This window comes from Thalassophryne amazonica, chromosome 6 (genome assembly GCF_902500255.1).
Source record: "Thalassophryne amazonica chromosome 6, fThaAma1.1, whole genome shotgun sequence".
Lineage (NCBI taxonomy): Eukaryota > Metazoa > Chordata > Actinopteri > Batrachoidiformes > Batrachoididae > Thalassophryne > Thalassophryne amazonica.
In genome coordinates this window covers 70,106,056-70,129,948 of record NC_047108.1, presented here as the reverse complement: position 1 = coordinate 70,129,948, position 23,893 = coordinate 70,106,056, and the positions used below count along the sequence as shown (strand labels likewise).

At 42.5% G+C, this 23,893-nt stretch overlaps 1 protein-coding gene and 1 pseudogene across 1 annotated transcript in view; one reads left to right on the top strand and one right to left on the bottom strand.

The window, feature by feature from the left end:
- Positions 1 to 3,110: 3,110 nt before the first annotated feature.
- On the bottom strand, positions 3,111 to 7,513 carry LOC117511466 (annotated as a pseudogene).
- Positions 7,514 to 19,506: 11,993 nt separating this feature from the next.
- Positions 19,507 to 23,893, top strand: part of lrp1ab (low density lipoprotein receptor-related protein 1Ab) — a 408,853-nt gene continuing 404,466 nt past the window's right edge. Inside the window, exon 1 of the mRNA XM_034172428.1 lies at positions 19,507 to 19,733. Within this exon, the coding sequence (XP_034028319.1) occupies positions 19,661 to 19,733 (73 nt within the window). The 5' untranslated portion in view covers positions 19,507 to 19,660. The remainder of the gene's footprint in view (positions 19,734 to 23,893) is intronic.

Sequence of the window (23,893 nt, the reverse complement as noted above, 5' to 3'; positions counted from 1 at the left end):
CATTCTCCAATTAAGGGTTGCGGGGTGGGGGGGAGCTAGCTGGAGCCTATCCCAGCAGTTATTTAACTAGTACATTAGTTTTTTGTATCCTCTGTTGTTCTTCTCCTCTCCCTGCATGTCTGTTTGTGTTGTGAGCCTTAGGCTGGGTGTGGCTGACCTGACTCACACCTGCAATTAATTATCTACTCCAGTGCAGTTTAAAAGACTGGCTCATTCATCCACTCATAGCCACTTCATTTACCTTACCTCCAGTGGTAGAGTTGGCTCAACTTCTTAATTCTCTGCACATTTTGTTTGTGAATTTTTTGAGACTGGATTTAACTCTGTTTGCTTCCTGGGTTCTCTCAGCTGGCCACGTCCAGCCCACAGATTTACTAGATAGGGTTGAGCTGTACAAAAGGCCTGCCCCGAGTGAATCGCAGCCCCACCATCTTGGAAGATTGAAGCACTGCAGCAGTCTCACGCTGTCAGTGGAAAATGCATGCTCTGCGCTTGTAATCACTGTTGATTCTCTGGCCGACTTCTCCGTTGTTATTTACATTTAAGACGTGAAAACTTGTGCTTAGGTCAATTCAGATGCATAGATTTGATTTCTGAAGTCAGATTTATCATAACTATTGCTTGTTTCTCACTACAAGGCTGCAAATGGAACTCCTGTCAATAGAAAACTCATGTCATCTCTCTGGCTCTCTGACTCTCTGGCGGAGCGTGTGGGTGCCAGAGCCCCCACTCCCCCAGTGGCTATGCTTGACTTTGTCTCCAAACCGTCCCACCTGAGCTGTCCCTCTGATATGTTCATTCCTAATCCTGCCCATTCTCATCACTCCCAAAGAGAATCTCAACATCTTCAGCTCTGCCACCTCCATCTCTGCCTCCTGTCTTTTTGTTAGTGCCACCATCTCACAACATAGCTGGTCTCACTACTGTCTTGTAAACTTTGCCCTTCAAGCTTGCTGATATTCTTTGGTCACAAATCATTCCTGCCACCTTTCTCCACCCACTCCACCTGCCTGTACTCTCTTCTTCACCTCTCTACCACACTCTCCATTACTTTGAACAGTTGATCCCAAGTATTTAAACTCATCTACTTTCACCACTTCTACTTCTTGTAATCACACTATTCCACCGGGCTCCCTCTCATTCACACACATGTACTCAGTGCTTCTACTGACTTTCATTCCCCTGCTCTCCCGAGCATATCTCCACCTCTCCAGAATAAACTCAACTTGCTCTCTACCCTCACTACAGATCACAATGTCATCTGCAAACATCATAGTCCATGGAGACTCCTGTCTGATCTCATCTGTCAACCTGTCCCTCACCATTGCAAACAAGAAAGGGCTCAGAGCTGATCCTTGGTGTAATCTCACCTCCACCTGTCATTCCTACTGTGCATCTCACTGCTGTTCACATGCTATTCTTGTACATGTCCTGCACTACTCTAACATATTTCTCTGCCACTCCAGACTTCCTCATACAATACCACAGCTCTTCTCTTGGCACCCTATCATAAGCTTTTTGTAAGTCCACAAACACACAATGTAACTCTTTCTGGTCTTCTCTGTACTTCTCCAACAGTATTCTCAGAGCAAACATTGCATCTGTAGCGCTCTTTCTCTGCATGAAACCATATTGATCTTCACCTGTTTTTTAAGCCTAGCTTCTACTTCCCATAACTTCATGCTGTGGCTGATCAAATTTATGCCTCTGTAGTTACTGCAGCTCTGCACATCACCCTTGTTCTTGAAAATAGGAACCAGCACACTTCGTCTCCACTCTTCAGGCATCCTTTCACTTTCTAAGATTTTATTAAACAATCTGGTTAGAAACTCCACTGCCATCTCTCCGAGACATTTCCATGCCTCCACTGGAATGTCATCTGGACCAACTATCTTCCTTTACAGCTCTGTCCCTTTGTCTGGCCAATCGGTACAAGTCCTTTTCTCCTTCCTTACCATTCACCTTCTTGTACAGCTTGCAATATACCTTTTCCTTCACTTTTGCCACTTCTCTTTTCACCTTAGGCCGCATCTCCTTGTACTCCTGTCTATGTTTTTCATCTCTCCGACTATCCTAAAACTTTTTTGCCAACCTCTTTCTCATTAAGGTTTCATGGACCTCTTTATTCCACCACCAAGTCTCCTTGTCTTCCTTCCACTGTCCAGATGTCACACCCAGTACTATCCTAGCTGTCTCCCTCACCACATCTGCAGTACATTTCCAGTTGTCCAAAATTGGTTCCCCTCCATCCAATGCTTCTCTCACCTGCTCGCTAAATTTCACACAACAGTCTTCCTCCTTCAGCTTCCACCATCTGATCCTTTGTTGCGCTCTCACTCTCTTCTTCTTCTTTACACCTCTAAAGTCATCCTACAACCAACCATCCTATGCTGTCCTGCCACCACCTTACAGTCTCTGATTTCTTTTCATCATTTTACTAAAGGTTCAGTGCTATGTGGGTTGTCATTTCATGTGTGTGTGTGTTTTTTTTTTTTTTTTTTTTTTTTTTTTTGTATTTTCATTGTATTCATGTTTGTTTTTTTCCTTTATGTTCAGGTTTTGTCTGCTTTGTGTTTTTCTGACTACATGCTCTTGTCTTGTATTTGGGGTGGGGTCTGGCTGTGTCTTGTCACTTTTGTTTGCCACACCCTCTTCCTGATTGTTTTCCCACACCTGTGTCTCATTTTCCCTAATCACACTTGTTATTTAAGCCCTCTGTTTTCCTTTTTGTTTTTGCCAGTTTGTTGTTCCTCGTGTCTTCGTTCCAGCCTTTTTCACACAGTTCTTGATCTTATTTTTGCCTTGCTGTGTACTGAACCTTTTGATTTGGATACCATTGCTGATTTTGGCTTAGCTACCTGTGTAGCGACCTTTGCCCGGTTTTTCAGTAAATACTTTTTTACACTCTACGCTTCTGTGTGAGTCTTGCATTTGTGTCCAGCCTTTTTAGCTCCAGGTTCCTGACAGTTCAGCGTCTGTGTCTGCATTTTGAGTCCAATTTATATATTTGCTAATAATCTCCATTTTATTTTTAAAGCAACATATTAGAATCTAATGTCAGAATGTTGAACAACAGTTTTATTTTCAATACCTTAATTCTCCTCTTCCTCCTATCCTTCACCCTCAATAGTGTCAACCCAAACATCCCCGTAATCCTTCTCTAGAGCAGCCATGTCCTCTTTGGCCCCAGAAAACTCTCCCTCCTCCATACCTCTACCTATATGCCAGTGAACAGAGGCATGCTTAGCGTACATCAGGTCAGACCTGTGGTCTACATGGGTCCAGGACTCTACAATAGCAGTGGTGTTGCTCAGCATTCACACAGCCCTTTGGACTTTGGCCAGGTCTCCAACAGGAACTATGGTGAGCAGCTAATAGCTGATTCCAACCTTGAAACCAGTGGGGGAATTGTCCACAAACTGGATGGTGCCTTTTTTCTTGATGGTGATAATGGCAGCATTTACACCTCTGGGAACCACATCACCATGGTACAAGAGGCAACAGCCCATGTATTTACCGTGGCGAGAGTCATATTTAATCCATCTGATTAGTTGGTTCAAAGCAAGCATTGGTGATTTCAGCCACTGAGAGCTGCTCATGGTAAGCCTTCTCAGCGGTGATGACAGGGGTGTAGATGGCAAGAGGGAAATGGATATGGGGATACTGCACCAAATTGGTCTGGAATTCGCTCAGATCAACATTGAGAGCATCATTAAAATGAAGGGAGATGATGATGGAAGAGACAATCTCACTGATTAATCTGTTAAGGTTTATGTGGGTAGGATGCAGACCAAGACAGCACAGCCTGAGTGCTCTTAGGTGGTGTGGGTGGTCAGGACAGTATTGTATGGCTCCACCATGGCAGTGGAAACCTGAGTAGCTGGCCAGGTTGAAAACTCAGCTTGCATTTCCTGCCGTAGTCTTCAGACAGACGCTCCATCAACAGGGCGGTGAAACCAGAGCCGGTGCCACCTCTGAAACTGCAGAAAACCAGGAAGCCCTGAACACCAGTGCACTGATCAGCCTGAGGACAGAAAGGTAATGCTCATCTGTACACAATATATTCATTTCTCAAGTAGGAATTATCTCTTGGTCACGCACCAGTTTTCGGGTCCTGTTCGCCACCAGGTCAATGATCTCTTTGCCAATGGTGTAATGTCTGCAGGCATAGTTGTTGGCAGCATCCTCCTTGCCAGTGATCAGCTGCCTTGGGAGGATGAGCTGGCAATAGGTCCCAGTGCACACCTCATCCGAGGAGATGAAACTGTTATTAAGATACTGCATTTCAAATCACTGTATAACTGTGGGAAAGTGCCTTAAACTCAGTTAACTGCATAGATACACAGTTTTCTGCAACTAAAACGTACATAAATCAATATGATTCTCATTCTATGTCACATCCTCTCCAGATATGTGAAAGTGAAGACAATATGTAAAATTTATTAAGGAAAATATAGGTACAGAGTTTTAAGAAATTATGCATCTTCCAATTCCATAATATTTATGAGTAATTGGGTGCTTTTGTTCATTTGGAACAAATGTTTTTAATGCTATTTTGGAACTTATTTCCTAAGGTTTGACTGAATGTGATGTGTTTGTGTTAGTATTTGTTTGTTAAGATGATTTTAATTTTATTAATTAAAGTTATGAATGAATGTGGAGCTTTATATTTTCTGGTTTGTATAATATACAAGGTCTATTATCCGACCTTATTATTTTTTTCAAAAACCATATGGATTTGAATCACGTGTGATTGCGTCAGCCAAGCTTGAACCTTCGTGCGCATGCGTGAGTTTTTTCACGCCTGTCGGTTGCGTCATTCACCTGTGAGCAGGCTTTGAGTGAGGAGTGGTCCACCCCTCTCGTCGTTTTTTTCATTGTTTAGGAATGGCTCAGAGACTGCCGCTTTGCTTGATCAAAATTTTTTCAGAAACTGTGAGGGACATCAAAGTGGACACCATTCGAGAAATTCAGATGGCTTTTGGTGAAAATTTTATGGGCTTCAAAGAGATTACAGAGTGTTACTGTCACTTTAAGGATGGCCCAGAGCGACTGGTGGTGCGCCGCGCTCCGAAGCCGCCATCGACAGGCTGAGCGACCATTTCATTTCTAAACGGATGGCTGTATGGATCCGTGACCATCGTGTGCAATTTCTCTGGTTATCATAAGAGCTGGACATCAACAATTTTCCGGCAGATTTCACTTTTAACAAGAGATTTTGTCATAGAAAGCCGAGCGGAGGCTTCGCGCGTCACGATGGATTCGCTACTGGAACGAGACAAAACCACCTCCGTTTTGGTCTCACAGGACGGCTTTAAGATGGCGTTCAGACAGCTGTCGGTGGTTTTTCCATCGAGTGATTATCCGAGAAATTGTGGATGTGCCTGGACATGCCAGAACATGTCCTGTGAGGCTTCATCATGGCGTTGCTTTGCGCCATGCGGCACCACCGTGACACGCAGAATTCCTCCGCACGTCTGTTTCAATGTGCCGAAAAAGTGCATGGCACAAAGCAACGCAACAGAACCTTAAAATATCCTGTTAAATTGCTAGTTTTAGTGAAAACGCTCACAGCTGTAGTCTGTAATCATCTCACACTCTTATGTGGTAAACCAGATAATAAAAAGATTATAGCAGTCAAAAGGATGAATCAGTGTCTCCGCATCCATTTTAGACAGGATACATTTCATCATTGCATTCTTATTGTTGTGGTTTGTCCCCTGTCAGTGCTCCTTTGTTAAGCATCATTATGTAATGTATATGCCCTTTTGTTAGTTTTCTCTGGGTTCTTTCCAGGTCCCTTTTGTGGTCTTATTCTGTGTTCTGTCAGTGTCTGTGTCCTGGGGGTCTGTCTCTGGCCTGGGTCCTCCGTGTTCCACTCCTGTGTCCTCCTCACCTGTCAGTCCTATTGTGTCTTTCTGTTCCACTCTGTCACACATTTGAGTCCCACACTAGTTTGCTGGTTTGGGTTTTTGTTTGTCTTTTGCTTATTACTAAGTTCTTGTCTGTGAATTGCTTGTTTTCTTATTTTTCACATTTGTTTTCTACCATTTATTTTTGTACACATCTGATCTTCATGTTTCCTTTTGCATCTAGTATTATTGTTTGAGCACGTTGTCGCTTTGTGTTTTTGATTACTCTGTTATTTTTCTCCACTCACCTTTTGAGGTCTGTTTTAGTTCTGCCACCTTGCTCCTGTTGTTTTCCATGTGCACCTGTTGTTTCTGCCTCCTCAGTTACACAAACCTGTGTTTAGTTAATTGTTTGGGATTTAAGCCTTCACTTGTTCCCCGCCTTTTGCGGGGTCATTCTCTCTTCTTGCCCACCTGTGGGTATTGGTTTGCCTTTACATGTTTTATAGTGTTACCTAGTGATTGAGTGTTTTTTTTTGTGTGTGTGTGAGTTACCTCCATGTGTTTCTGCCTTCTGTTCCCTCCCGTTAATCTCCAGTTAGTTTGTTGCCACCTCTGGGAATTTTTATTTGTAGTTTGGTTGTGGACTTTCACCATTTGTTTTGGACTGTGTTTTCACTATTGTCTGGGAGGAATAAATCTGTTTTTCACTCAACATTCTGTCCTGGTTAATGCCTGCATTCATGGGTTTGTGTCCAAACTGCCACTAAAACAGAATGAACCCGCCAACCATGGACCCAATAGGCAGTAACCTTGACCTTGGCAAAATTAAGACAATTTTTTTCTGTAATCAATGACATCTTTAATTGCTACCACTGCTGTTACACACCAAAGAAAAAGTTTGACTTTCTGGATCAAGCATGGGATTTTGTGGAGGGCAATTCATGGTTATGTGACTGGTTCTTATGTTGCCTTGAAGACCCATTTAACAGGAGCAGACTTCCAGACTGGGTGTGGCAACCCAAGGCGTATCTACAGTCAAAGCCTCAACTCCTGAGATCAACCTTTATTGTTTGGACTCAGAAGAGGGGATCCTATATATGACGCTGAGAGAGACCAAGACCTGTTCTCAGTAGATGATTCAGACGCACTTGACCTCTGTAACACCTCCAAAGTGTTTTTCATAATCTGGGACCTATACCTTGACCACACTCACTCCAAACCTCTCTGAATGAAATAAAATATTGGACTCTGTAGATGACATTTTCCGCTCAGAACCTAATGTAGTGACAGCATACCCGGACCTACGTAACATCAGAACCCTAATCATTTAAGGACAGATTCCTCCTATATTGAAGACCCCATGGACTTTTTGTACTTTCTAGACTCAGCCAACTCCATTCCATTTTCTTTGACTAATGACGTTCCCTCCGTTCCACCTTCCCCACTGACCACCATGACCTCCATAACCGATACAGCTTGCATGCAGGCATTCCTCACCAACATCCAGCAGACATTAACAGGCATTCAGTCAGTCCTTCCTCAGCTGTCAAAACCTAACACCTGCTCATCAGTCAAAACAGTGTTCCACTCACCTCAGCAGCCACTGGCGCTCCAGGCAGCGCAACAGCTGTCACTGCATTCCGGGCCACATCAACCATCACCCTCACTGAGCATCATCGCGGGCGCAGGTGAATCTCACAAGTAGAGGAATAAAAGATGTCCAAAGCCCCGCTGGATGAATCAAGTGGCTGCCTCCTCAGAGACTGTGATTCCCCAGCCAAGATCACCAACAGGACCAGTGCCGCAGAAAACTATCCAATCCTCATCAGCTTTCTCTCCCCACTCCAAGGCAGGTATGGACGGACATGCCTCATCAACAGTGTTTTGTCCAAGATCTGAGGAAATCGTGGTTGGACAGGTCTCATCATTTGTTTTTTTTCTCCAATCTATGAGGCGGTCATGGATGGACATGCCCCCTCATCTACTTTTTCTCCACATTCCGGTGCAGTAACAAATGGAGACACCCCCTCATGTTTTTTCTCCCAGGTTCAAGAATGTCATGAACGGACACGGTCCCTCATCGGCTTTCTCTCCACACTCCAAGGCAGTCATGGACAGACGTGCCTCATCATCTGTGTTTCCTCCAAGCTCGAAGATGATCGTGAATGAACGCACCTCATTATCTATTTGTTTTTCTCCAAGCTCCAAGGTGATTGTGAATGAATGCACTTCATTATCTATTTGTTTTTCTCCAAGCTCCAAGGCGGTCGTGGATGGACGAGCCTCATCATCTGTGTGTTTTTCTCCAAGCTCCGAGCCAATCGTGGATGGACACACCTCATGATCATCTGTATTTTCTCTGACCTCTGAGAGGGCTGTGGTTGGACACGCCTCCTCTCCTGTTAACCCTGAGGCAGTCACAGTGCGACCCACTTCTTTTGCTTTATGTTCCAAGTCTGAGGGAGACAGCCGCCACCTACTGGATGACATCAAGGTTTCAAGGGAGCCTTCTGGTTCCATTCCAGACAGCAGCACAGAGCCCAACAGCATCTCAGCTCCTGTAGGGAGCGCTCTCCCTCTGTCACTAGCTGTCTGGTAGAACCATCAGGTGGTGCACCTGAGGACAGTGCTGTTCCTGTGGAGCCAGCAGACGCTGCTTCAGAGGGCATCTGTGCTCCAACAGAGCTGCCTCTTGGCTCCATGGTGGACGTGGGGACGCAACCACCATCTGTTTTGTCTTTCAGGGTCTGGGTGTCTACCGGAGGAAGTGGAGACAATCAGCTTCTCCCCTGCTGGCGTAGCAAAGGAGCCATCCAACTCCAGTCCTGTGGAAACCAGTCAGTCTGTGGGCTGTATGGTTTCTCTGCTATGGCTGTTGTGGAACCTGGTGGCGGGTCATCCAGCAGCCCGCCTAACACTGCTGGGAACTCCGGTGGGTCATCCAGCAGCCTGCCTGACACTGCTGTAAACTCCGGAGGGCCATCCAGCTGCACGTCGGTCACAGCAGTGTCTTCCATGGGGCCCTCCTGCAACCCCCATGCCTCGGCCATGCATTCAGTGGGAGTCAGACAGCCTCCTTCCCATTGCTGCTATGAACATCTGTAGGTGGCCTAGCCGCCCTCCTGTCTCTACGATGGACTCCTGTCAGCCGCATGGCCGTCCTCCAGTGAGCTTATGTTTTCCTCCTACTTCGGTTATGGACTTTTGTCAGTTGCAAAGTCGTCCTTCGCACTGGGTTTTCGGTCCCTGCTGCCCAGTCAGCCGGCCATGGGGTGTTTTTGTTCATGATTGTTATGCTGGGTGTGTACCTGCTTTTGTTTTTGGCTGTATTTTCCAGTGTTACCTAGTTTCCTAGTGATTGTTTTGTTTTGTGTGAGTTACCTCTGTGTGTTTCTGTCTCCTGCTCCCTCCTGTTAATCTCCGGTAGTTTGTTGCCACCTCTGGGAGTTTTTGTTTGTATTTTGGTCATGGACTTTCACCTTTTGTTTTGGACTGTGTTTTCACTATTGTCTGGGAAGAATAAATCACCTGTTTTTCACTCAACATCCTGTCCTGGTTACTGCCTGCAGTCATGGGTTCACATCCGAACTGCCACCACAGCAGTTATGCAAAAGAAATACAGCAGTCTTGACTACCATTCTGATTCAAAAGACAACTCTGGATCAGAAATCAGAAAAATTTTGAACTCAAAAGACTGACTGTGGAATCCATTGTGGAATGTCCTTACCGTCTACTGCAGGACAGGTTCTTGCACAGATTGCCAATAGCAGTCTGAGACTGTCAACCATGGCAACTGTCTTATTTATTTTTCTGTTCTGAGCAAACAGCAAATATTTTGAACTCCCAGGTTGTCTGTTTTCATGGATTTCATTTATAAATTAGTCCCCCCCAAAAAAAGGAAACTATACTCAAATGTGAGTGGAATGCTCAAAGTGTTGTATGTGCATCCATCTGCCTTGTCTGTTCCTTTTGTTTGTGTTCAGGCCTGTCTTTTTCTGTATATTTGGTTTATGTGTCCTCCTCGTCTGTCATTCCTGTGGTTTCTGGTTGTGTGTGTGTGTTCCCTTGGTTCTTGTCTGAGTTTTATGTGTGTGTGTCTTTTGCTGTTTGTCATCTCTGTGGGTCCCTGTCATGTTTGTGCCTTGTGTGTCTGTGCTTTGTGTATATGTGTGTGTTTGTAATCTGTTGTGTTCTCTCCCCTACGTAAACAGCTCATTGGTGTTTGTCATCTTTGTGATCAGTCCGCCGTCTGCGTTGTTCTTATGTCTCCCCTGATCAAGGTCATTCTGTCTTTGTGTTTTGCTCATTCTGTGTTCTTGGATTTTTTTTTTCATGTGTGTCCTGTTTGAGTTCCATGTGTCTTCTGCGTGTGTTCACGGATTTAGTTTTTGATTATTGGTTAGTTGTGGTTGTTGTGGTTTTGCTTCTGAATGTCTTCTCATTTACCTTGTGTCCTTGTCAATTTGCCCTTGTTTCACTCACACTTCAGTTCTACAGTAGTTTGCATTTCATGTACTTGATGTTGTATTTTGGGTTTATGTCTCAGGTTTTGTTTCATGTTCAGGTTTTATTTCCATGTTCGTTGTGATGTTTGATTAGTCTTTAGTCACCTTATGTTCCATTAGTTTCGCACGTCCCTGTTGTTCCAGCCCTCCCTGATTCCTCACACCTGTGTTCATTTGTTCTGTTCACTTTTAAGCCACACCTCTCTGCTTGTTCGTTTGCCACTTGTTTGCCAGTGTTATGCATTTCGTTAGTCTCTCCTGTGGTCATTGCTTGTAAGTACCATGCTCATTATTCCCCAGCTGTGTTTCCTGCCTTGTTAGTTTTGTCTGCACCTTGCACCTCCCATTAGATCTCTGCCCTGTATTCGTCTTTGAACTCTTTTTGTATGCTTGTCCTGGCCCTGGTGTGTTTCGATTGTTTGTTCACTGTGGATAATTAAAGCACCATGATTTTTGCACCTTACATGCTGTCTCCTGGCTGCATGCATCTTGGGGTTTAGTTTTGACTCTCCCTCCAAATTGTAACACAAAGACTGGATTGCCAGCAATGGAATTTCCTTGATGTCTACCGCAGGCAAGGTTCTTTCATGGATTGCCAACAGGCGTCTGAGGCCACTAGCAGAAAGCATCCTTCCTTAAACTCAGAGTGGCTTCCGACAAAACTCCTCATTGCTGCCATCATGCCAATGTTGCTGTACGGATCAGAGACCTTGACCACCTACCGTCGCCACCTGAAGACCCGCAAGCAATTTCACCACTCTTGCCTGAGGAATATCCTCTACATCAGGTGGGAAGATACTGTACTAATATCAAGCCAAGCTACAGAACATCATGTGTGTCATCATCAAGAACCAGCTTCAGTTAGTGGATCATGTTGTTATGATGGACACCAACTGATTTTCCAAGCAGATCTTCTACTCTCAGCTGAACAAAGGAAAATGGTCCAGAGGAGGGCAGAAGAAAGGCTACAAGGCCCTCCTGAAGCACAACCTCAAGAACTGCTCCATTGACTGGAAGACCTGGGGAAAACACAAGGGAACAAGCCATCTGGTGAGCAATGATCCACAGAGTCTTTGTAAAAATGCAAACAAACAACACAGAGAAGAAGAGGTGAAAGAGGAAGGGGCGAGAGCAAGATCCTTACCAGCAGAAGATTCCAGCAGCAACCATGTACAGCATCTTTAAGAAAGAGTGTGCGTCAAGCCTGGGCCTGTCCAGTCATCTCCATGTCCACCATCCTGCCCGCGAATCAATCAAGAGGCAATCTCGTCGCCACCAAGGGATAGCAGCGATACCGGAGGCACTGAAATTGTAAATGACATAACACAGCAAAATCAAAGGTTTATATTTGTATCGACAAATTCTGAGTTAATCACATATGTTGCATTTGACAGTGGGTGTGCTGAACCAATATTTTGGATCTGTATTGGTCCAAAGTTGGCAAAAAGTACTCAATCTGATATTGAAAAAAATAATACCAAAATCTGATGCAAGTGTTTTATTACACATCCACATTATGTTGAGAGGTCAATATGTTTTCCTTTAGGGGAGTATAGAATCTTTGGTTCACAATTTGCGATGTTATGAAATGACTAGGTCAGCAAAGTACATCTGGACAAATGTCTTTATTGGTTCGTTAAAGACAGGGAAAAATGTGTCAGATTGGGATCAGCTTCTGTATTATATGGGACATAAAATAGTGGTATTGCTTCATGCTTAATTACAATTCGAATTTGCTTTGGCTTCTTGGATTTTTTTCTTGCTTGAGGTTGTAAAAAGTGGATCTGGATGTTGATTTGGCACAAGCTTTTACACTGGATGTCCTTCCTGACACAACTTTGAGCCCCGGTCACATGGCACTAACGAAGGACACTGAAGCCAAAACAAAACAAGAAATCTGGACTTACGCTGACTTTCGGAGGTGTCACTTAACCATCGTCCAACTTTGTTCCTGTAGCTGGCGCTTCGTCAAAATTTTCAAACTGTTGAAAAAATGTGAACAAATCCTGATGACAATCTCAATTTGTCCGTATTCCATTTTGCTTTCTGTTTTGATGGTTCCTTCGTTTGTGTAATTCCCATGATGTCAGCGTTCTGGTTGACTGTCGTCCAACTTTGTCCAACCTCCCAAGTCCGACGTCTTGTACGAACGTTGACGATATCTGAACAGATCAATAACTAAAGCTCAGACGAGCTGCACGCAACATCCTTGCATCGCTGATGACTCGCTCATGTGTGGGACAAATAGCAGCAAGAAAGTTTTATCAACTACTTTAACTATTTCTGCATGTTCCAGCTGTTTGTGGCTGGCAAGCGTGTGCACACACGTTGTTGTGAAGACAAATCTGTTGTCAAGACAACCCGATCCTGCGGACATGAGGACAAGGCTGGCTGTGCTCTGTCTCATGCCCTCTGTCGGTCATCTCATCATGAACGTTTGTTTTGATTTCATTTAAAGCGTCAAGGTCGACGCTCACTTCATTTTTCTTTTGGTAGTTTCGGTTTTGTAGTGTTCCTTTATGCGCTCTTGATTCACAGGCTTTTCGGTGATGGGAATCTCACAGGCTCATTCGTCCACCTTTGCTCGACGATTTGTGACTTTGTGACTTTTTATCCTTAGTTCAGCTATTGCCGTGTGCCATGTGACCAGGCCCTTAGATGTACAAGGAGAACGGGGCACAGATATCCTGGAATTGGGGACTTTCTTGTTTGGAGGCAAAGGGACTAAGTACTTGCAGATATGTCACAATTACAATAATATCCAAAATGCCTTTATGTAATCCTTCAGTCCCTCCTTTTTTCTCCTGCTGAGTATGTGTCAGCCCTCTCCAAACAATCTTTTGATCATTATTGTGATTTTGACACTGATGTCATCACTTTCATTATTGACCCTGTTGCGTAACAAGCGGGTTCTTGGTGTCTGGGAATGCATAGCTTTTCTCTGCCTACTCTGTCTCCTTGGCTGCTTTGCTAAAAGCTGATGGATCATGTGCAGATGTGCCTGGAGAGAGGCCAGCCCCTGTGCCCTGGGAGAACATGTGGTCTGGGAGTGTTTACGCTGGCACGCTTTCAATCTGTCTCCCACACAGCATGCTGGCGTCTGTCTCTCCTGGATGACAATACTCAACCCTCCTCCCGCAAAGGGGACATTCTCAGGCCGAGGTGACACCAGTCATCATGTTGATTTACTGTGTTGACAGACAGCTGAAACTGTGAAGTAAATAAAGGGTAATTTCCCAGATACAACTAAATGTGCTCAACTTGAGTGACTGTTGTTGCAAACAAGCTTTACTAACACTGACCTATTTTCCTTATGTGTGTGTTTGTGTGCTGTTTTGTGCTCAGGGTGGAAGGTATGCTTGGATTCAACAATATTCTAACCCTTTAGTTGTCTTTTTCACAGATTCCCAACATACTTAACATTTTTTCCCATGATTCCTGATAAATGTTGATAAATTACTGATTAAAAAAACAGGAAAGGTGTGATTAACAGCGTGTGTAGTTAGAAACTAGTGCTGTTTGTTTTTCTACAACGTTTCTCTTGAGATCTATTGAGCCGAGAACTTCGAATCTGTGAATATCTTTTTAACTTTACTGGAGTAAAAAACTACTCTTGGTGTTGCTTTTTGTTGGAACGCGAGACATATTATGTAATGTCATCAGCAGAAATTCTCATTGAGAAAAATGATTTTGGCAAACACAAACGGCCTTTTATATATTATTTTTATATGATTGTTTAATCACTTCTCTTCGAAAAGTGTTTAGTGTAAAACTGACTGAGCTTTATGTCAAAATTGTTGCAATATTTTTGTTATGTAAGTAAAAATGAGCTGCAGATTACATGCGTGGCAGTAAACTAAGCGTATGGCGCCCTCTACAGGCTTGGAGAGTATTAACACATCCAAAGTCATGCTTTCAGAACATTTAAGTCAAATCAACTTTATTTGTCAATTCTGCAATGCATACACACACATACTGAGAATTGAAATTCCGTTGCTCTCAGTCTCAAACAAACAAACAAACAAACAAACAAAAAGATTTTCCTTTAAGGTTTTCTTCAAAAATTTTCCAAATACTTTTTCACAGAGCAAGGAATTTTTCAAGTTTTATTTTGAATGCTTACATTATGATATTATTTTACTTTGCACAACAGAATTATTTCACAAACACCAAAACCTATACTACCTGGGTCAAACCCTCCCCCGATGCTAACAGTCAATTGTGTGTCATTTTTGATGAATAACAGTCTGCAGTAGAGGTAGGTGATACCGGACATTTTGGTATTGATCTGATACCAAGTAAATACAGGCCCAATATCGCTGTTATGGATACTGATACCGATACTGATACTTTTTCATATTTAAGCTTCATAGATCCAAAGGATCCAAAAGACCTAGGATAGAATTTCGCCAAACGTACATGACAACAATTATCACAATCAATTATCACAATCAATCAATTACAATTATCACAATCAACATTTTTGTTTAAAAAATATCACTCAACACAACTTAAAATCTCCTGAGGTAGCGGGCTGACAAACCACAATACAAGGGTGCGCTGCTCCGTGTTGTGTGATACAGCGCAGCGCTGCTCTTACAGACAGAGAGTAGACTTTGATGAATCTGTGTGCACAGAAGTCAGTGCATGCAGGAGAGAAAAGAAACTTGCGATCTTTTCACACGAGGATCTTTCAATATCAATACCAGCGTTGGTATCGATATTATCGATATTAGGATCTATCCACCCACCTCTAGTCTGCAGTCGTTTGTTGTAGCTTTCAGCATGTCTCCGACATGTCTCCTGAGGTTAGGAATCCCAGCCTATTCTTCGCACCACAGAATTTCAAAGGGATTTAAGTCAGGACTTTGTGCAGGCCAGTGAATAATGTTCATTTTGGTCTTCTGGAGGTAGTTCTTCACCAGTCTCATGGCAGTTCATGAGACTGGGTTAATGAAAAGTACATTAATCTATGGGTTCGTGCTGAGGGTATGAAAATGGGGCACTTTTTGTGGCGGGGGAATGAATTCATTTGGTGACGGGGGTCTGGAGGGGTTATGGTATGGGTTACGGGAGGGTAGACACTAATGCTGTGGTTATGGTTAGAGTTAGGAGAAGGAGAAATTAAGAAATAGATAAATAACAAAACATGTCATGAAAATAGGGCACCTTTTTTGATGGGGGCATGTGAAAAACGTGAGACTGGGCTGGTTTTGGGTCCTTGCGTTGGAAGAAAAAGTAACGACCCAGACCGTTTTGATTCCTCCCACCTTGAGCAGATTTCCAGTTCCAGATGCAGTGAAACATCCCTACAGCATAATACTCCCACCACCGTGTTTCACTGTGGGGACATGTTCTTTGGGTTACACCCATCTCTCTCTCTCTCTCTCTCTCTCTGTGTATATATATATATATATATATATATATATATATATATATATATATATATATATATATATATATATATATATATATATATATATATATATATATACACACACACACACCAAACAGCATTTGGCACAGTGACTAGAAAACATGCTTGCCCCCGTAAATGTTTTAATGATACACTGAAAGCCCATCTGAAATGGTATTGACTTGTTGGCTGCAGTGAAGCGCTTTCAAATGAAGAGCATCTGCTTCACTGAAAGAAAAGTGCCGCAACCTGCTTAAACCTTGGAATGCTCTCTATCAAGCAGTGTCGTTGCTTTTCCACTATTCGCCTTCCTTTTCTACACACTTACACCAACACAGGACATGTTTTTGAATCCCACAGGGGAAGAAATCAGGTGTCTTCTATTCATACCAGCCAAGTCATAAATCATGTGTCTTCTCTTGGCTTCTCTGCATCATAAAACAGTGTACCTTCTGGTCCACTTTCAACTTGGGAAAAAGGAAACTTTTGGAGGGGCGAGAGCCAAACTGTACAGAGAGTGTGGTAAAATCTCATAAAATCTGCATCCTGCGTTTGTTAATTTGTGTGTAGATGAGCAGTCATGTTGACAAAACACATCTTTTCCAGAACAAACTCATTTTAAGGATACACGAAGCTTTTGCAAAGTGTCCACATATCGGTCAGAGTTGACTGTATTGTTGTATTCCAAAAATGCCGTGAGGACTGTTCTGTTGAAGTGCCAAAATGTGGTCCTCAAGAGTTTCACCACTGAACTGAAGACTTTGGATATTTTCACTTCAAACTCCTTGCCCACCTCTTGACTGTACTGACATCCACACACACGTCACCAGCCAAAACACACATTCTGGATGAATGCCCGTGGGTGGACAGCCCTCCATTGTGAAGAATTCAATAACAGCACGTTGTTTCAAATGCACAACCATGTTTATGTACATCACCATTTTTTAGCCACTATTATGCGCAGGTGTTACATCCAAGACAATCGTGCACATGCCTGAAATTGGAACTGAAAACGGTTTGGTGTGGTGATTGTCAATATGTAAAGGTGTATTCTCATACCAATTTCAGTTCAATTTCTTGCTTGTTATTTAAATAATTGGTTTGAAGGCAAAACTTTTCAGCCTACCTTCATGTGTGCATGTATGTCGAATTCTAACCAGGACAACCTTCCAGTTGGAGTTCTGAGGCTTAGCTTGCTAATGCAAGCTGACCGTCAAACATGAGCAAGAGAATAAAAGAAACTGGGTGGGACATCACCTGTGTAAGTATCCCCACTATCACCATCTCAGAAACCAATGAAATGTCATTGGTTTCTGAAGGGTGCCACTGCAACAGGAGATGCGTGTACAAGCTTAAGACCACAAGCCATAGACCCACAGTACCCTCCATGCAGGAAAAGCCTGGAAGCTAAAATAATGGACGGCCAGAAATACATTATCCAGCTAACAGAGATGTAAAAGGGAATGAAGGGGGACTGATCCTTTGTTGAAAAACAAGTACAGAAAGTTGTCCCTATTCAAAGCTCAGGAAACTGCCCCCCCCCAAAAAAAGACTTTCAGTTATCATTTTGAAGAGATACAGTGAGTAAAGCGAGGTCAAGATAATAAATTCTACTGAGAACTATCCAAAATGTACTCACAGCTGCACATAATTGTAGTACAAACCTCCTCCAACACTAGTTTCCAATTACAAAAATTTTTACCTTGGAAAAAAATTTCAAGGTCAAAGTCCTATTAGAAGTGGCTTTTCATAAGCTAAAATACAGTATAACATAAAAATATAGATCAAAAGCGCTTTTCAAATCAAATATCTGCTAAATCCACAATGTGGATCAGATGCAGATCAAACTTAGTCTATTCATTGAGAGTGCCAGTTTGCACCTCATTGTCACAAATGAGAGTGATTGAGGCACTTTTGATTTAGATATAATGCAAAATGTACACCAAATGGGCTTTTCAATATTAAATTCAAATGTCCACAAAATCCACAATCCGGAACAGATCCGGATCAAACTTTGTCAGGTGATGGTGAGTGCCAGTCTGCACCTCACTTTCAAATATGAGAGTGATTGGTCAATGTTTGATTAAGATATAATGTAAATATACATTAAAAATGGAGTTTTCAATGTTAAATGGCCACAAAATCTGAAATCTGGATCAGATCCAGATCAACCTTTGTCAGTCAATAATGGATACCATCCTGCATAAGGATGTCACATATGAAAGAAATTTGATCTTTTTTTCTTGACAGGGCACCTGATGATTACACAGATGCAAACACACACACACACCCTCACCCCCAAGTCGACAAGGGACATAGAAATGGACTGCAATTATATAGCATATATAACATATATACATAGATACTGGGAAACAAACCTAGTTGAGCTTGAGAGATGGGCACCCCAACACTGCCCAAGCTCATAACAGGTTTATTGGTCTTTATTAACTGGAAAAAAGATGCTCTTCTATCCATTGTCTCATTTCTTTAAAGCCAACTGACTGCAAAGGTCATAAGGCAGTTGTTATGTTACATTATTTTGTATTTTATAATGTGTTATACAATTCATACTGTACAAATGCATTTTCATACTGAGATTAAAAACCGTGTTTAAAATGTTTGGATGAATAAGCCTGATTATTATTAATATTATTATTATTGACTTGATGTAATAAAAATACAAATGTGTAATTTCCAAGGAAAAATTTGCATACAACTGTAGTTTATGTGGGTACTTTTTGTTTGCATTTATTCTTTTCCATTCCTGTAAATTTTGCCTGAAATACGTATGATTTACTTTTTCTCAACAGAAGTTAATCGACGTAGTTAAACAAACAAACAAACAAACAACAACAACAACAAAAAACAAAAGAGAGAGAGAAGTCATAATTAATAATTTGCTCTAAGCACCGCCAGGGGTCGCGGTATAGTGAAGATTACTGGTTGCATGAAATGTTCCATTTTCTTATTTTACGTTTTGAAAATAGAAACAGAAAATAAATCAGAAAAAAAAATAAAATATTGGCTCATGCACAACAACAACAAAAACAAGCTCTGTAAGACATATCTTCAAAAATGTTAGAAAAAACTGACATTTCTTCCCAAAATCAGATGTAAAATGCGATAATATGAAGCAGAATTGTTTAAGTAAGTGTTTCGCGGTGCTTACTTTTGTTTGTCATAAGCTGATAGTGTAGTAAAAAAAATTAGATGGAATAATATTGAGCCAAAATGGCTGATCGAGGAGCGCCAGTTGCAGCTGAAAACGCATGAAACAGGAGAAAAGGAGTGTTTGGAGCATGCGCACACGTGACTCGCCGCGTAGTTTTTTTTTCCCCTTCTTTTTTTTTTGGAGGAGTCGAGTGGGTGACGTCACGGGCTAGTCCACACAGTGCTGCTGTTGAGCTTCACCATCATCCACTCGCGCAGCAGCAGCCGCCACAGACATAGACACGGCCCGGTGCTCCCACGGAGGAGGACGGCTGCAGTTTGGAATTTTGGATTTGAATTTGTGCACGGATTGAGCTGAAGTGAGCTGACGGCTTCTGCAGGGATTCTGAACTGAGACCTGCTGGGAGAAGTGTGGCGGCGCGGCGGCGGCACGCAGGGTTTCCACGCAGAGATTCCACTGTGCATCATGTTTGAACGCCGATAATCACTCCAAATGTACGCGAGTGCGCCTCTACGCTGAGCTGCTGCGCCTCTTTCTTCTTCTTTTTTTTTTTTTTTTGGGGGGTGCACGCCGTGGGTGCAGCCGGACAGTCACACCGGACCGCCGGAGGGGGGGTTCGCATGAGGTGGATGATCGGTGTGCTCGTCTTTAGAAATCCGGCCAACTTTTCCTCCTTGTAACGGCGGCGGTGCCACGGGGCATTGCTCAGGAGATGGCGATGAGGTTGTTCTTTTTGGGATGTATGCTCTGCCTGGAGATCATATCTCCTAACGGTGCCTTCGAAGGTAAGATCCCGCCGTATGTCACGCTCACTTTTTTGCGCACAGGCCTGTATCGATCAGATTGATCAGGGTGTGATCGAGCCGTCTCGTCAGATCGGTTGGTGAAAAAGTGTGTGCAACGCGCTGATCATTTTTGGCCTTAAACAAAAAAACAACAAAAATTCTCCATTCTGTCTACGATCTGCAGACAGAAGGGGCCTGGCGCCGACAGGCGCGTGCTGAGGTTGGAATATTGAGCAGGTAAAGGACAAACGGTCTCACCCCCACTACAAAAAAAACCCCAAAACCTAAATTCAGTGGCGTTCACACATCAAACAGCTTATTCGCACAGTCTGTGCAACATGTTCCACTTTCAAACCTGTGTGAGCCATCAAGCTTTGATGTTTGTTTACATGCGTAAACAATACTGTTTGTCATCACAATAACGTGTGAATCAGCCTTGACAGATGTGCACAGACGCGCAGCTTCACAATGAAACGTTTTAGTGGCGCATCCCTGCTGTTATTGTGCAGACCTGTTGAGCTTACGGCTCGCTTCTCCTGTCTGCGCCCACATGCACGCGGGCGGGCAAATAAGAAAAAACACCAACATGCGTTTCTTTTCATATGCAGACCTCCTCATTCATCAGTTCACTGCTTGTATAATTGCTGAAGCAGATTTGCTTATGAATGAAAGACTGCCATCCCATAATACCACATTGACCCGAATATAAGACGGTCCTGATTATACCCCTTTTTCAAGATATATATTTTTTTGGGTGGGAAAAATACTTAACAAACACCAAATCTTGTTTCTTAAAAGGAAAGTGCTTTTATTTAAACATAGTGCTAATTAAAGCATTGAAAGAAAGAAAACAGGCTGTATTGCATATTACAACCCCTGGCAATAATTATGGAATCACCGGCCTCGGAGGATGTTCATTCAGTTGTTTAATTTTGTAGGAAAAAAGCAGATCACAGACATGACACAAAACTACAGTCATTTCAAATGGCAACTTTCTGGCTTTAAGAAACACTATAAGAAATCAAGAAAAAAAATTGTGGCAGTCAGTAACGGTTATTTTTTTAGACCAAGCAGAGGGAAAAAAATATGGACTCACTCAATTCTGAGGAATAAATTATGGAATCACCCTGTAAATTTTCATCCCCAAAACTAACACCTGCATCAGATCAGATCTGCTCCTTAGTTTGTATCTAAAAAGGAGTGATCACACCTTGGAGAGCTGTTGCACCAAGTGGAATGACATGAATCATGGCTCCAACATGAGAGATGTCAATTGAAACAAAGGAGAGGATTATCAAACTCTTAAGAGGGTAAATCATCACGCAATGTTGCAAAAGATGTTGGTTGTTCACAGTCAGCTGTGTCTAAACTCTGGACCAAATACAAACAACATGGGAAGGTTGTTAAAGACAAACATACTGGTAGACCAAGGAAGACATCAAAGCGTCAAGACAGAAAACTTAAAGCAACATGTCTCAAAAATCGAAAATGCACAACAAAACAAATGAGGAACGAATGGGAGGAAACTGGAGTCAACGTCTGTCACCGAACTGTAAGAAACCGCCTAAAGGAAATGGGATTTGCATACAGAAAAGCTAAACGAAAGCCATCATTAACACCTAAACAGAAAAAAACAAGGTTACAATGGGCTAAGGAAAAGCAATCGTGGACTGTGGATGACTGGATGAAAGTCATATTCAGTGATGAATCTTGAATCTGCATTGGGCAAGGTGATGATGCTGGAACTTTTGTTTGGTGCCGTTCTAATGAGATTTATAAAGATGACTGCCTGAAGAGAACATGTAAATTTCCACAGTCATTGATGATATGGGGCTGCATGTCAGGTAAAGGCACTGGGGAGATGGCTGTCATTACATCATCAATAAATGCAGAAGTTTACGTTGATATTTTGGACATTTTTCTTATCCCATCAATTGAAAGGATGTTTTGGTGATGATATCATTTTTCAAGATGATAATGCATCTTGCCATGGAGCAAAAACTGAAAACATTCCTTGCAAAAAGACGCATAGGGTCAATGTTATGGCCTGCAAATAGTCCAGATCTTAATCCAATTGAAAATCTTTGGTGGAAGTTGAAGAAAATGGTCCAGGACAAGGCTCCAACCTGCAAAGCTGATCTGGCAACAGCAGTCAGAGAAAGTTGGAGCCAGATTGATGAAGAGTACTGTTTGTCACTCATTAAGTCCATGCCTCAGAGACTGCAAGCTGTTATAAAAGCCAGAGGTGGTGCAACAAAATACCAGTGATGTGTTGGAGCGTTCTTTTGTTTTTCATGATTCCATAATTTTTTCCTCAGAATTGAGTGATTCCATATTTTTTTCCCTCTGCTTGGTCTAAAAAAGTAACCGATACTGACTGCCACAATTTTTTTTTCCTGATTTCTTATAGTGTTTCTTAAAGCCAGAAAGTTGCCATTTGAAATGACTTTAGTTTTGTGTCATGTCTGTGATCTGCTTTTTTTCTACAAAATTAAACAACTGAATGAACATCCTCCGAGGCCGGTGATTCCATAATTTTTGCCAGGGGTTGTATTATACATCTGACCTAAATCCTTTGTTCTGATTGGCTGGTTTGCGTGTAATAATTGCAGAACTTTGCACAATAAATCATCCAAAGTTAACAATAGCCACATTATTGACTGATTCTGCACCATTTCGGGCAACATTATGAGTGATTGTGGACCGATTTTGTCATAACAGGGCAACAGTGTTTCGCGCATGCGCAGGGGTGTTGTGTCACAGACGACATCATGGCGGAGAGCAGAAGGTTTGCGTCTGTGGATACTGATGGGATTAACGCTCTTCTATCCAACAAAAAGGCAGTGAGAGTACTAGGGATGTGAATGTTACAACTCCCGATTCAATTCGATTCTGATTCTTGGGGTGACGATTCGATTCAGAATCGATTTTTGATTGAAAGAGCTCTGAGAAATAGTTATATTACTTAAAAAAAATTATGTTTAAGAAAATGCAGCTTTACAAGGTTAATCAAGTGATTCTAAAGATGTAAATTTACTTATCTGCTTTGCTCGTTCAGAGTTGGTTGGCAGTTTAGTGAAGTGATGGAGTGTGCGCCGGTCAGTAGTTGGCAAATACCGCTGTTCCGCTTCTTTTAGCTCCAGGTGATGGCGTAGCATGTGGGCTTGAGGATTTGAAGTGTTTCCAAAGTACTTAACTTTCATTTTGCAGATTTTGCACACTGCATAAGCCATGTCAAGCTTCTTCTTGCCTTCAGCAAAGACGGTTTTGGCTGAATTAGCTCTTCGTCCGCCATGCTAAGCTGCAGCTCACGAATGTTTGAAGCACGTCGGACCCTCCCCTAGTGGGGACGCTGCAGTACGGAAGCCGTTGCCTGACAAACAGTACATGCAGTGAGAAAGCAAGAAAATGTTTAAAAAAATGCTTTTTAAAAATTGATTCTTAGACATTTTGAATCGATTCAGAATCTTAATAAATAAGAATCGCGATTCGGACGTGAATCGTTTTTTTCCCAGCACCCCTAGAGAGTACTGCGAAAAGTACCAAGAAAAGTTTTGCACTGTTCAGGGAGTTTTTAGCAAAGGACGACGGGAAAGATTTGCATGGTGTTTCACCTGACAAGTTCAAGAAGCTTCCCACTGCCACGCTCGACCATGAACTGGGACAGTTCTACGCATCAGTGCGCTCCAAGTCTGGCCAGAGGGTCAAACACAGTACCATGAACTCACTACAATACAGGATATCCAGGTACCTTAAGGATAAGGGTATTGACATTATGGGGAATCCTGAGTTTGAATGGGAAATGACTCAGCATATTTTTCACACAATTGCAAAGATAAATTTATTAACTACACAGATTAATAATAAAACAAATGGTGACTGGTTTATCGGGCAGCATAATGGTGTCACCCTGAGGGATCATTGTTGCCCAAGGCCGATGGCCGCAGGTAACAATGATCCCTCGGGGTGACACTCCATTATGCTGCCCTCCAAACCAGTCACTATTTGTATAATGGCTCCTCATATAATTTCAAGTCATTCAGTGCTCCACAGATGGAACTTTGTGAGTACTATATCATGACTTTTGTAATGATATAAAATCACTTAGGGTATTCCAGTGACTTTTCAGATGAGTAATTGACTATCAGAGATTCATGTGA